At 53.5% G+C, this 11,104-nt stretch overlaps 1 protein-coding gene across 1 annotated transcript; it reads right to left on the reverse strand.

Annotated features, from left to right (window-relative positions):
* Positions 1-769: 769 nt before the first annotated feature.
* Positions 770-10,419, reverse strand: CSTF1 (cleavage stimulation factor subunit 1). Its single transcript, XM_063172610.1, has 7 exons — positions 10,108-10,419; positions 9,134-9,295; positions 8,251-8,446; positions 6,613-6,890; positions 5,336-5,533; positions 4,452-4,842; positions 770-2,178 (listed from the first exon to the last, which is right to left on the reverse strand). Exons 1-7 carry the CDS (start codon positions 10,225-10,227, stop codon positions 1,919-1,921), a joined length of 1,605 nt encoding a protein of 534 aa, XP_063028680.1. The 5' UTR covers positions 10,228-10,419; the 3' UTR covers positions 770-1,918.
* Between the last annotated feature and the right edge of the window lie 685 nt (positions 10,420-11,104).

The following is an 11,104-nucleotide window of genomic DNA, read 5'->3' on the forward strand; positions in this document are numbered from 1 at the left end:
AGGCTGTCCCAAGCCCATCCAGCCTGGCCTTGCACACTGAATTTCACCCTGGGGTTTTCTCCCTCAACAGGATTAGTTGTTTTTCCCAGCCCTTCTTTCTCCAACAACCTCGTGGCCTCAGGAGGATGCCGAGGATATGGAAAGGCAGTGGGGTACCAATGGCAGGATGGTTTTGTGTTATAGAAGTGACTTTTTGCTCTTGCCCTGCGAGTTCAAGCCCCCAGAGCTACGGAAACTTGAGGTGAGAGCTCCCCCAGTTCACAGCCACAGCGGTGCTTCAACACATAAACCACAAAAAGAGGGTGGTAAAAGCAGATTCCAAACACCAGTAACAAGTGCATGAAGTACAGACAGGTGCTTTAGCAGAATTACAAAGAAGGTGGCACTCCAAAACTAAAAAAGCCACTGCTGTCACCCATCCCACATCACGCCTCAGTGACTGTGCCAGGACTTCCCTTTCCCTGCCCCCAGCTCTGCCTCTCCTGGTTTCCCCAGCAGCACCACCATCCCTTGGCACCACTGCCCCTGAAGGGCCAGAACACAGAGGCAGAGCAGGAGCAAAGAGGATCCATCCTCAGAAATGTTCTGCATAGAGGGAGCTTTCAAGAGAAAATTAAATTTCATTATTTAAATAAAAATCTCCCACATTCTACATCTCGAGTCTGTACCTGATTCAGGTGGAACACAACAAATGCATCATTCCCAAGTCCCAGCCTCCCATATTTGACCATTTCTCATTTGTTATACAGAAAACAAACACAGTTCCCTCTTTATGTATCAAAGAGCTTTTTAAAAGGCAATCTTTATTTAAATACAGACAAAACCTGTACCCTCACCAGCCCTTGACAATTCCTCAGTGTAATAATGGAAGTTAATCCAGCAGCAAGAACCACCTCAATTTCAAAACCCTCACCAAGGCAAGTGCTGAGCTCTGACCCAAGGAGCCTCCCAGCTGTGATGCCCAGGAGCTCTGCATGAGGAGGCCTCAAAAAACAAATTTAAGGCTCTGCTCAGGCAGATCTCTGGGAGAATAAGTAGTGAATTTTCCAACTTGGAGAAGTTTTAAGCACAGTTTCTCAACAATGGGCACTGGGTTTGTGACTAATAAAAAAAGAATGTCATTGAAGTGCTGTGTAAGACATAGATGAAGATTTCTCAGTCAAATGAAAGTGACATTTCTGAGGTACACATACAAAAATTCAGACGCACAGGTTTCTTTCTTTGAGAGGATATTAAAGGTCTCTAAGGCAAAATTACTTTCACTTGCAGCAGCACTGTCACATTTAATTGCAATGTGGATATTCCTTAAAACTATTAGGAATTCACTTTGAGGTCCCACTTGTTAAGATAAATTCAGAAGAAGATGAGATGAAGTCTGACTTTAACACGAGAACTAGAAGACCATTTCTTGAATTCATCTAAACAATTGAAAATCCTGTTTGAATTCTTATGGCACAACTCAGAATTGCAGGCCTACTCGGCCAAGAAACAAAAAACACAAAAGAATTCACCAAAACCCCAGACTGAAGGATACAAACCAGAGCTTTACAAATAATGAATTGTGGCTGAAGGCAGCTTAAGGCTTTGTTAAAGTTTCTACACCAAGTTCTGCTGCTCTTTGTGTGATCTCTTCTCTGCCAGAGTTCAGAGGGATTGCACAGACACAACACAGAGCAGAACTGGCTCCTTCTGAGCAGGACACAGTCCCATAATCACGTGTGTGATTCCAGGCAGGGGAACAAGCTTAGCCCTTCCTGCCAGGATCATTTCATCCTCCACCCCCTCCTTCAGGACAATTAGAGATGACTTACAAAAATTAAACCACGCACGCTAATAAAAAAACTAGCGTGGGGTGCAAAGTCTCGATATTTGCTATTTCCTGCCAGGCGTGACAGAATCCCAGCGCCGCCGAGCTGCCTCAGTCCGTGGTGGATCTCCTGTACCAGAACCGGGCCCGGTAGTCGTCGCTGCAGGTCATGAAGCCGGGGTTGGTGGGCGAGTGCACGATGCAGCGCACGATGCTGTTGTGGCCCAGCGACAGCAGGTTCCTGCGCTCGGCCGTGCGCGAGTCCCAGCAGCACAGGCTGATGGTGCGCTCGTCGGGCAGCAGCACGTAATCCTCCGTGTGGTTGAACACAGCCTGGGTCCTGTGCACCTGGCGCCCGCTCAGACCTGCACCTGAGCACACGCGGCACAGCGGGGTCAGGAGATTTCATACATGTGTCATGGATGTATGTTATACACACACAGCACAATGGGGGTTAGGAGATTTCATACATGTGTGTCATGGATGTATTTTAAACACACACAGCACAGCGGGGGCATTAGGAGATTTCATACATGTGTCATGGATGTATTTTATACACACACAGCACAACAGGGGCATTAGGAGATTTCATACATGTGTGTCATGGATGCATTTTATACACACACAACACAATGGGCATTAGGAGATTTCATACATGTGTGTCATGGATGCATTTTATACACACACAGCACAATGGGGGTCAGGAGATTTCATACATGTGTCATGGATGTATTTTATACACACACAGCACAATGGGGGTCAGGAGATTTCATACGTGTGTGTCATGCATGTATTTTATACACACACGGCACAGCGGGGGTTAGGAGTTTCCATACATGTGTGTCATGGATGTATTTTATACACACACAGCACAATGGGGGTGTTAGGAGCTTTCATACACGTGTCACAGACATGTTTTATACACACACAGCACAATGGGGGCGTTAGGAGTTTTCACACATGTGTGTCACAGACATGTTCTATACACACACAGCACAATGGGGGCGTTAGGAGTTTTCATAGCTATGTGTCACGGACGTATTTTATGAAAAATCCTTTCTCCTGAGTGGCTGACAGGAGAAATTAATTCAGAAATGAAATATAAATAATGATTATCCACTGCTGTGGAATGCGACAGGTGCATCTTTGATTGGTCTCACGTGGTTGTTTTTAATTAATGGCCAATCATAGTCCAGCTGGCTCGGACTCTCTGAGAGTCACAAGATTTTATCATTCCTTTCTATTCCTTGCTAGCCTTCTGATGAAATCCTTTCTTCTATTCTTTTAGTAGAGTTTTAATACATCATTCTCTTTTAATATAATACATCATTCTCTTTTAATATAATATATATCATAAAATAATAAACCAGCCTTCTGAAACATGGAGTCAAGATTCTCATCTCTTCCCTCGTCCTGGGACCCCTATGAACACCACCACATCTGTGAGTCGTTTTCCCTAAGCATCAATTTTCTATCAATTTTCTCTGCTGTTCAACCACTTCCACAAGCAACAGGTGGTGAAATAACAAATATTCTTTGGTAGTTGTATCACAGGACCAGAAAGATTTGGGGTCCAGCCTGTGCCCCATCCCCACCTTGTCACCAGAGCACCGAGTGCCATCTCCAGGTGTTCCCTGGATACCTCCATACCTCCCTGGGCAGCCCCTGACCACCCTTTCCAGGGGGAAATTCCTCCTGCTACCCATGTATATATGCTAAAATTCCTAAGGGGACAGAAGGAATACCTTCTCCAGCTGTGCCATGTCCAATCCTTTACCTAGGAGTATTTCTTCATGAGGCTTTCAGCTGTGACCAAGGAGAGGAGAACCCAGAGAGCCTGACAATCCTTGAGGACCTTTCAGTGTGTTTCTCACACAGCACAGGCAGTATGAGCTGCCTTGGCCGTGCCCTCAGATAAAGAGTGTTTCCCACAGACCCTCCTGGGATCCTGCACGTTTCCCGGGAAGATGCTGCTCCCTGCTGGCTGCTCCCAGCAGAGCTGACTGCAAACAGGGACCTGCAAACCCCAAAAGCTGACACACACCATTTCCATTTCCAGCATCTTTTGTGCTCCTACTGCTTAAGCACCTCAGTGCTTGACACCAAAGCCTCTCACACAGCTGCTGTCACATGCAAAGCTTCCACAGCCTTCATTATTCCCTAAATCCTGCTGAGATCCAGGCACAGCACTGTCAGAGTACCTTGCACACAACTGCATCCCTGGGGAAAAATACACGAAAAAGGGAACAAACCAGCTGCAGGTACATTTCAGAGCACTGCCATGGCTACAGAGCCACAGAGTTAATGGTTAAATCAACTGCCCTGAGGTAGCCTCAGTGTTTCTTCTTATTTTTCCCCAATTCAGTGATAACTTCCCTCCAGAATAATGGAGTGGAAAATGATGTCAGAAAATTCTCCAAAATCTACTCAGACTGAAATATTTGTACACTGATACAGAGAAGCTTCAAGCTTCTCTTCTGGAATTGGTCTAATGGAAATATTTTTAAAAATCCTGGGCAATTTATTCTCAAAGCAGCAGTTTCTCCATTGCCTTTAGGAATTACTATTTTCTGACAGTATTTCCAGCCCTGCCACAGCTCAGCACCTGGAAAAGAAGGTGTCTGGAAGGTCACCTGCCACATACCTGTGTATTTCACCAGCGTCCGCCCAGTGGATATCTCCCAGAGCTTTGCCACAGAGTCTTTCCCACTGGACAAAATATACTTGGAATTTTTGGAAAAAATAGCAGAACAGACTTCAGCTCCATCGTGTGCCTTCTCAAAGGTGGTGATGCAGCGGTTGGAGACCCCATCCCAGAGTTTGATGCAGCCATCCTTGCTGCCTGTCACGTACATGTTGGCGCTGGCGTTGTAGTTGACGGAGCAGATGGCGTCCGTGTGCTGGTCCTGGGGGTTGCAGGACACGAAGCACTGGAAGGTGTTGATGTCGTACAGACGAAGGGTTGGGTGCTGGGTCCCCACCAGGATGAAATCCCCAGAAGGGTGGAAAGAAATGGAGCGTAACATCTCTGCTTCCTGTGGGGTTACAAACACACGGCGGGGTGAGGAGGGGAAAAAGTTCAGCTGGAAGGGTTGGTGCTGGTAAAGTGCTAAAAAACCTTCTGGAATTATCAGCACAAAATGGAAAATGTTTCCTGTGGGATTGAAATGACAGGCTGCTCCTGGCTGCACTGTTTCTGTCCTAGAGCAGCCTGCAGTGCCCCCTTATTTTAGGACATCACCCTCCCCAAGTCCAACACCTAATCCCAAATGCTCCTCCAAATCACAGATAACAGAACTGACTTCCAAGTCAATTCCGATTAGAGTTGGTCTAATGAATAAAAAGCTGGCAGGTTCTATTCTTAAATACAAGTGTCCATGATGCACAGAATTAAGACACAATCTCTGTAAGCTCTGCAAATGCTGTGCCTGTGTGCTCCTGCACCCCTGATCACCTGAGGCACAGCTCAGCCCACACCACCTCAGCACTCAGACATCTGAGCTGTGCCTGCTCTGAGCAGTGTCTCACCTGGATGTACTTGAAGGCTCTTTTGGCAGAAGGCTTTGAATAATCAAACAATTTAAGTGTGTAGTCCCTTGAGCCAGAAGCCAGGATCTGTTCTGTTGGGTGGAAAGCCAAACACGTCACCTCATCCACGTGATCGTACAGAGTCCGGATCACCGGGTGGTTCTCCATGTTCTGCTGGGCTGTCTCATTCATCATCACCTACAAACAACATTCAACATGTTGCTGCTCTTGGAAAATAAAGCAGCTTTCTGACAGGAAAAGTAGGTTTTAGGCTTGCCAGAGTGGCTGAACAGCAGCTCCTCTCTGACACAAGCAGGCACACAATCTGTTCCCTTGGTTATCTGAAGGCCCTTTATATGTCAACAAATAAGATCCTTGTGTCTTTATGAAGGTCAAAACAACTTGGCTCAAGGACAAACTACTTCAGTAGCAGACAACTGGTGCAAGAAAACATCACCTTCATAAACAGCCCAAAGCAAAACACTGACTGCTGGGAAGAATCAAGAGAAGCTGCACCAAACCTGCAGCTCTCTGCTGAGAATCTGGTGTGCTCTGTGCAAAAAGTCTCACTTTTTCATTGCCACCTGATAACTGCCTTGGAGAAAGATAAAGCAAAGCAATGTGTGAAACAGTTCTGAAATACCCAGAGAAAACACAGGTGGCCAGGGGGGCTGCAAGGCCACAGGTGGGTTTTACATGAACCGTGCTCAGACATTACAGCCACCATCGGCACCCAGCAGAAGCCACTCCTGCTGCCAGGGGTGACACCATGTCCTTGCTCTGGTTCTTCCTCCTTCAAAGGGACTTTATGAGCAGCTGCTGAAGTAGGGAATATGCTGAGACAGGTATTTAGTCCAACCCACGGAGGCAGCCACAAGGTACAGATATGAAATGGAGAGAACTCCCAAAAGTGATTACAATCCATTATCCCAATGGGCATAGCAAGAATGGGATTCCAATTGATTACAATTCATTATCCCAATGGACATGGCATGGATAGGATGCCAAAAGTGATTACAACCCATTATCCCAATGGACATGGCATGGACAGGATTTCAATTGATTACAACTCATTATTTCAATGGGCACGGCATGGACACAATTCCCAGCCTGGTACAAGCCCTCACCTCGATGGGCATGGCACACACACAATTCCCAGCCTGGAACAAGCCCTCACCTCGATGGGCATGGCACACACACAATTCCCAGCCTGGTACAAGCCCTCACCTCGATGGGCACGGCATGAACACAACTCCAATCATGGTACAAGCCCTCACCTCGATGGGCATGGCGCTCTTGGCCAGCATCCTCTCGGTGTCCAGGATCTTGATGGAGGCGTCGGCCGAGCCCGTGGCTATCAGCTGCCCGTCCCTGCTGTAGGTGGCCACGCGGCAGGGTCCCTTGTGGGATGTCACATAGCAGGTCTCGTACTCAGAGGCCTCAGGGGACATGGTCTGCACGTCAGCATCGAACTCCAGGTCAATGCCGGTGCCCGGCGCCACGGTGTCCGAGCGGCCGATGGCGTACTGCACGGCACTGTCATCGTTCTCCATGCCTGGGGACAGCAGGGTGGCACTCAGCACTGCTCCTGGGAAAGGCAGCCCTGGGGGGAGAGCTGAGCTGGCAGAGCGGGTTGGGTCCCACAGCTCTGGGCTGGAGCAGGCACAGCTCCTCACGAGCTCTGGGAGTGCCCCAGTGAGGACTGGGAAAGGCTGATCAATGCTCTGGGAATACCCCAGTGAGGACTGGGAAAGGCTGATCAATGCTCTGGCAATACCCTATGAGGACTGGGAAAGGCTGATCAATGCTCTGGGAATACCCCAGTGAGGACTGGGAAGTGCTGATCAATGCTCTGCCAATACCCCAGTGAGGATGAGGAAGGGCCCATCAATCAATGCTCTGGGAATTTATCAGATTGGGAAGTGCTGATAAATGCACTGACCATCAGTCACAGGCCAGGTCACAGAGGAGCAACAAGCCCCAACCCCATTACGTGAGTTTTAAAGTATAAAACCCAAAGTATTTACTGATTCTTTTCCTATTTAATTACTCTGAAGCCAAACTATCCCTGCACTGCAAGGGAAAAGCTTGCTGGTGTCCAAGCCCACTTCCCAGACTTTTATCTTTATTTCCAGGATGCAGCTACAGACCAGAGTTCAGCACTGCAAGAGGCAACAGGGCAGATACAAGAGTTTTCAGCCCAGTGGTGATCTTTTTGCTTCTTTCATGTCTAGAATTTGCATTTCAAACAGACACACAGCTTCACAGATTCATACCCTCAGAACTCAGCTAGTTCAGGCAGCAGAACCAGTTGAGTTACACATGGTGTCATGGCCAGAGCTCTTCCAGGACTTGGCCAGCTTGTTCCAAGAGCAGCTCAGGGGTTCCCTTGCTCTCCCCACACTGTGGCACTTCCAGAGGAAGCACAGGGAGACAACAGGTGACAGCCCTGCTGAGACCCCAGAGTGTGCAGCTGTTCCCTGGGGACTGATCTATAAAAGCCAGCAAAGATTGCCAATGGAAGGACTTGCTCCCTCTCCGACACTGTCAGGAACAGCCAGATTGGAATTATTTCTTTCTGAAGTCAGCAGAACTGTGAGGGTGTGATCTTCCCTCAGATCTGGGGGCTCAGTGACCCCATTCACTGGGATGTTTTGAGAAGACACCCAGAATCCTGAGTGTCCTTAGAGGAGTCCAAACAGATTTGGGCAGCACTCAGGGATCTGGTTTGTTGGTAATGAAACAGGAATGCCCTTCAAACCCCACAGAGGCCAAGGCTGTACCAGATGTACAAGTGCTGTGCTATTACCAGACACCACCTTTGCATCAAAGGTGTCTTTGCAGTGACACCAACCTCTTAATGCACTGGGGAATTAGAAACTAGACTTTTATGTCAGCTTTTGATTCCAGCTTACCTAACTTAATTAGGTGCAGCAGTTGTTCAGAGGGTGCACACACAGACTGTGGTTTGATCTCATTTATCAAGCCATTGGCAATGTTGATGTATCCATCATAGAGCAGCTGGCTAATTATCAGTTTGTAAAGTTGCTGGCGGTCTTTCAAACTGACTTTTGTCCTATACATTGTGAGCAGGGACTGCCTTGGGGGGGCCTGGAATGAAGAACAGAAATCACATACAAGAGAGTTGCATGAAACCACCAGAACCTTGGAACAAACCTCAGGGCAGGCACTAAATACTGCTGTGGTTTTGGTGGAGAGCAGAGATGAGGAGAGGAAAGTGTGGAGAAAGAGGAGGGAAAAGGAAGAGAAAGAAGAGGAAAGGGTGAAGAAAAGGTGGGAGAAAGGGAAGGAAGAGGGAGAAGTGGGAGGAAGAAGCAGGGGGGAAAAGGGCAGGAAAAGAAGGGAGATGGGGAGGAAGACAGGGAAGAACGGGGAAGAAGAGAGGGAAGAAAAGAGGAAAAAGAGGAGAAAGGGGAGGAAAATGAGAGGAAAAGGGGGAGGTAAGAGAGAGGAAAAGAGGGGGGAAAGGCAAGAAAAAACCTGTTGCGCTTGTTTTCTGTGTCAATGCAAACCTGGCCCACACAGCGAGGCGGGCCGTGCTGCGCGGAGCAGAGCCGGCAGCATGTGCCAGCGGAGCCGCCGGTGCTGCCGGCGGGCCCGGGCTCCGATGGATGGATGCACGGGGCGCGCAGCACAGCACAGCACAGCCCAGCGCCGCGCCGGGCCCGCCGCCCGCCCCGCGCCCTCCCCGCCCTCCCGCTGGCGCGGAGGGGCCGCGGGCCCGCGCGCGCGGTGCCGGAGCCGCGGGCGGGCGGCCCCGGCGGTGCCGGTACGTACCGAGCCTTCCTTCTGCCGCCCGCGCTCTGCCCCTAAGATGGCGGCGGGAGCGCGGAGCGCATCGAGCGGCGGCGGCGGCAGCGGCGGGGGCGGCCGGGCTCGCAGGACGCTCCTCCGCGAAGGCTGCTGCATCGAGCGCCCGCACATCGATGGGAGGCGGCTCTTGGGGGGGGGGCGACACAACGGGGCGGCGTCACGTGAGCGCCACACCCCCCGCGTCACGTGCGGGAGGCGGGAGCCCCCCGCGATGGGGGACGGGGGGGGAGACCGCGGGGACCCCGGTCCCGGTTTGGGGACCCCGACCCCGCTTTGGGGGCCTCGATCCCGTTTTGGGGACCCCCATCCTCAACCCCGCTCCAGGGACCCCGACGCCGCTTTGGGGACCCCCATCCCCAACCCCACTTTGAGGGGCCTCGATCCCCGTTCCCGCTCTGGGGGTCCCGATCCCCGACCCCGCTTTGTGGACCCCGATCCCTATTCCGCCCCCCTCGCCGCGCTGGCGATCCCGGGGTCCTTCTCGCCGTTCCCCCTTCCGGGGGTCCTGGGGGCCCCTCTCGCCATTTCGCCCCTTCCGGGGGTCCCTTCTCTCCATTCCGGCCCCTGCGGGGGTCCCGCTCCCCATTCTCCTTTCCAGGGATCCCGGGGGTCGCTCTCCCCATTCGTCCCCTTCCGGGGATCCCGAGGGTCCATCCACGTTCCCCTTCCGGGGGCAGCGGGGCCCTGGCGGAGGCCGCAGAGCCGCGCTCGGGGCGGGACCGCGGGCGGGGGAGCGGCGCTGGCCCGGCCCCCAGCGGGCGCGGGGAGAGCCCGGGGCTTCTTTTGTGTCGCAGCGGCAAAGCTCCGGAGCGCCGCTTCCGCCAGACCCCGGATCCCAAACACGGCGACGTGAACGGGCTGGGAATGAAGCGGCTGGCGCTGCTGCCCGGCCCGGCCCCGTCCCCAGGCAAACCGTCCCCTCCCCGAGTGCTACTCACGTCAGCCTCGAGAAAGGGCAGCCGGAGCGGGCGCGGGTCGAGCAGCGGGGCTGCCATGCTCCCCATGCCCCGGGGCAGCTGTCGTCTGTCACACGCTGCAGCGACACGGCGACCCGACATCTTCTTTTTACCTATCCTGAACCACTTGTAAACACCAACACACACAACCAGGCTCTCCTTCGCTCTTGTTTTCAGCACCGCGGAGACACTGAAAAGTTCCCTTGGATCGCAGTTCTTCGCAAGCCCCGAGCGCCGGCTGGAGTTTCCTCGCTCCGCGGCGCCTCGCAGGGACCCGCGGGCTCCGGGCAGGCAGCGCCTCACGCCGCGCTCGCTGCGCTGCTCGCGGGCCGCGTTCGCTGACCGGCCGCGCTCCCGCTGTCCCGGCGTCCCCTCGGGAGCCGCGCGGCTCTGGGCGCTGCCGGGGGCTGCGGTGCGAGGGGTCCGGCCCGGGCGGTGCCTTGGCGCTTGGCGCTCGGCCCGCAGCGCTGGCGGCACGTGGCGCTGCCCGGGGCCGCTCGGCCGGGACGCACCGGGAGGCTCCGGCCCTGCTCGGCCCGTCCGGGGGGGCACCCACACAATGGCCCCGCTCGCGCTCGGCCCCACGCGCGGTGGCAGCAGCGCCGCTCCCCGGTCTGGCCCGGGGGTGGACAGGGGTGTCTCGGGGGGAGTCTGGCGGCAGCGGGACTGACCTGGCGGCGCTCCCTGGCGCGGAGCGGAGCGGAGGCGGCGGCGGCCACAGGTGGGAGCGCGGCGCGTTACGCGATTTGCGTAGCGGAAGCGGCAGCTCGGCCGGCGGGAAGTGCGCGGGCGGCGCGCGCCGGGGGGAGCGGCGCTACGCAAAGTGCGTAACGCGCCGCGCGGCGACAACGCCGGCCGAGGGGCGGGCGAGGCGCGTGCGCCCCTCACGGCGCGGCGGTGCGCGTCCGGCAGCCAATGGGCGGGCGGGCCGCCCCCGGGATGAGCCAATCAGCGTGCGCGGGCCGCGGGAGCGCGGCCA

Source organism: Melospiza melodia, chromosome 19 (genome assembly GCF_035770615.1).
Source record: "Melospiza melodia melodia isolate bMelMel2 chromosome 19, bMelMel2.pri, whole genome shotgun sequence".
NCBI classification, from domain to species: Eukaryota; Metazoa; Chordata; class Aves; order Passeriformes; family Passerellidae; genus Melospiza; species Melospiza melodia.

What these genes read in the sequence shown, in the direction of transcription:
- CSTF1 (XM_063172610.1), bottom strand. Translation starts at nt 10,227, where the DNA reads ATGTCGGGTCGCCGTGTCGCTGCAGCGTGTGACAGACGACAGCTGCCC. An exon ending in TGCCCTTTCTCGAGGCTGAC is followed by an intron (nt 9,296 to 10,107) that starts GTGAGTAGCACT and finishes CCCCCCCCCAAG; the next exon opens with AGCCGCCTCCCATCGATGTG. An exon ending in AGAGCGCCATGCCCATCGAG is followed by an intron (nt 5,534 to 6,612) that starts GTGAGGGCTTGT and finishes TGTTGTTTGTAG; the next exon opens with GTGATGATGAATGAGACAGC.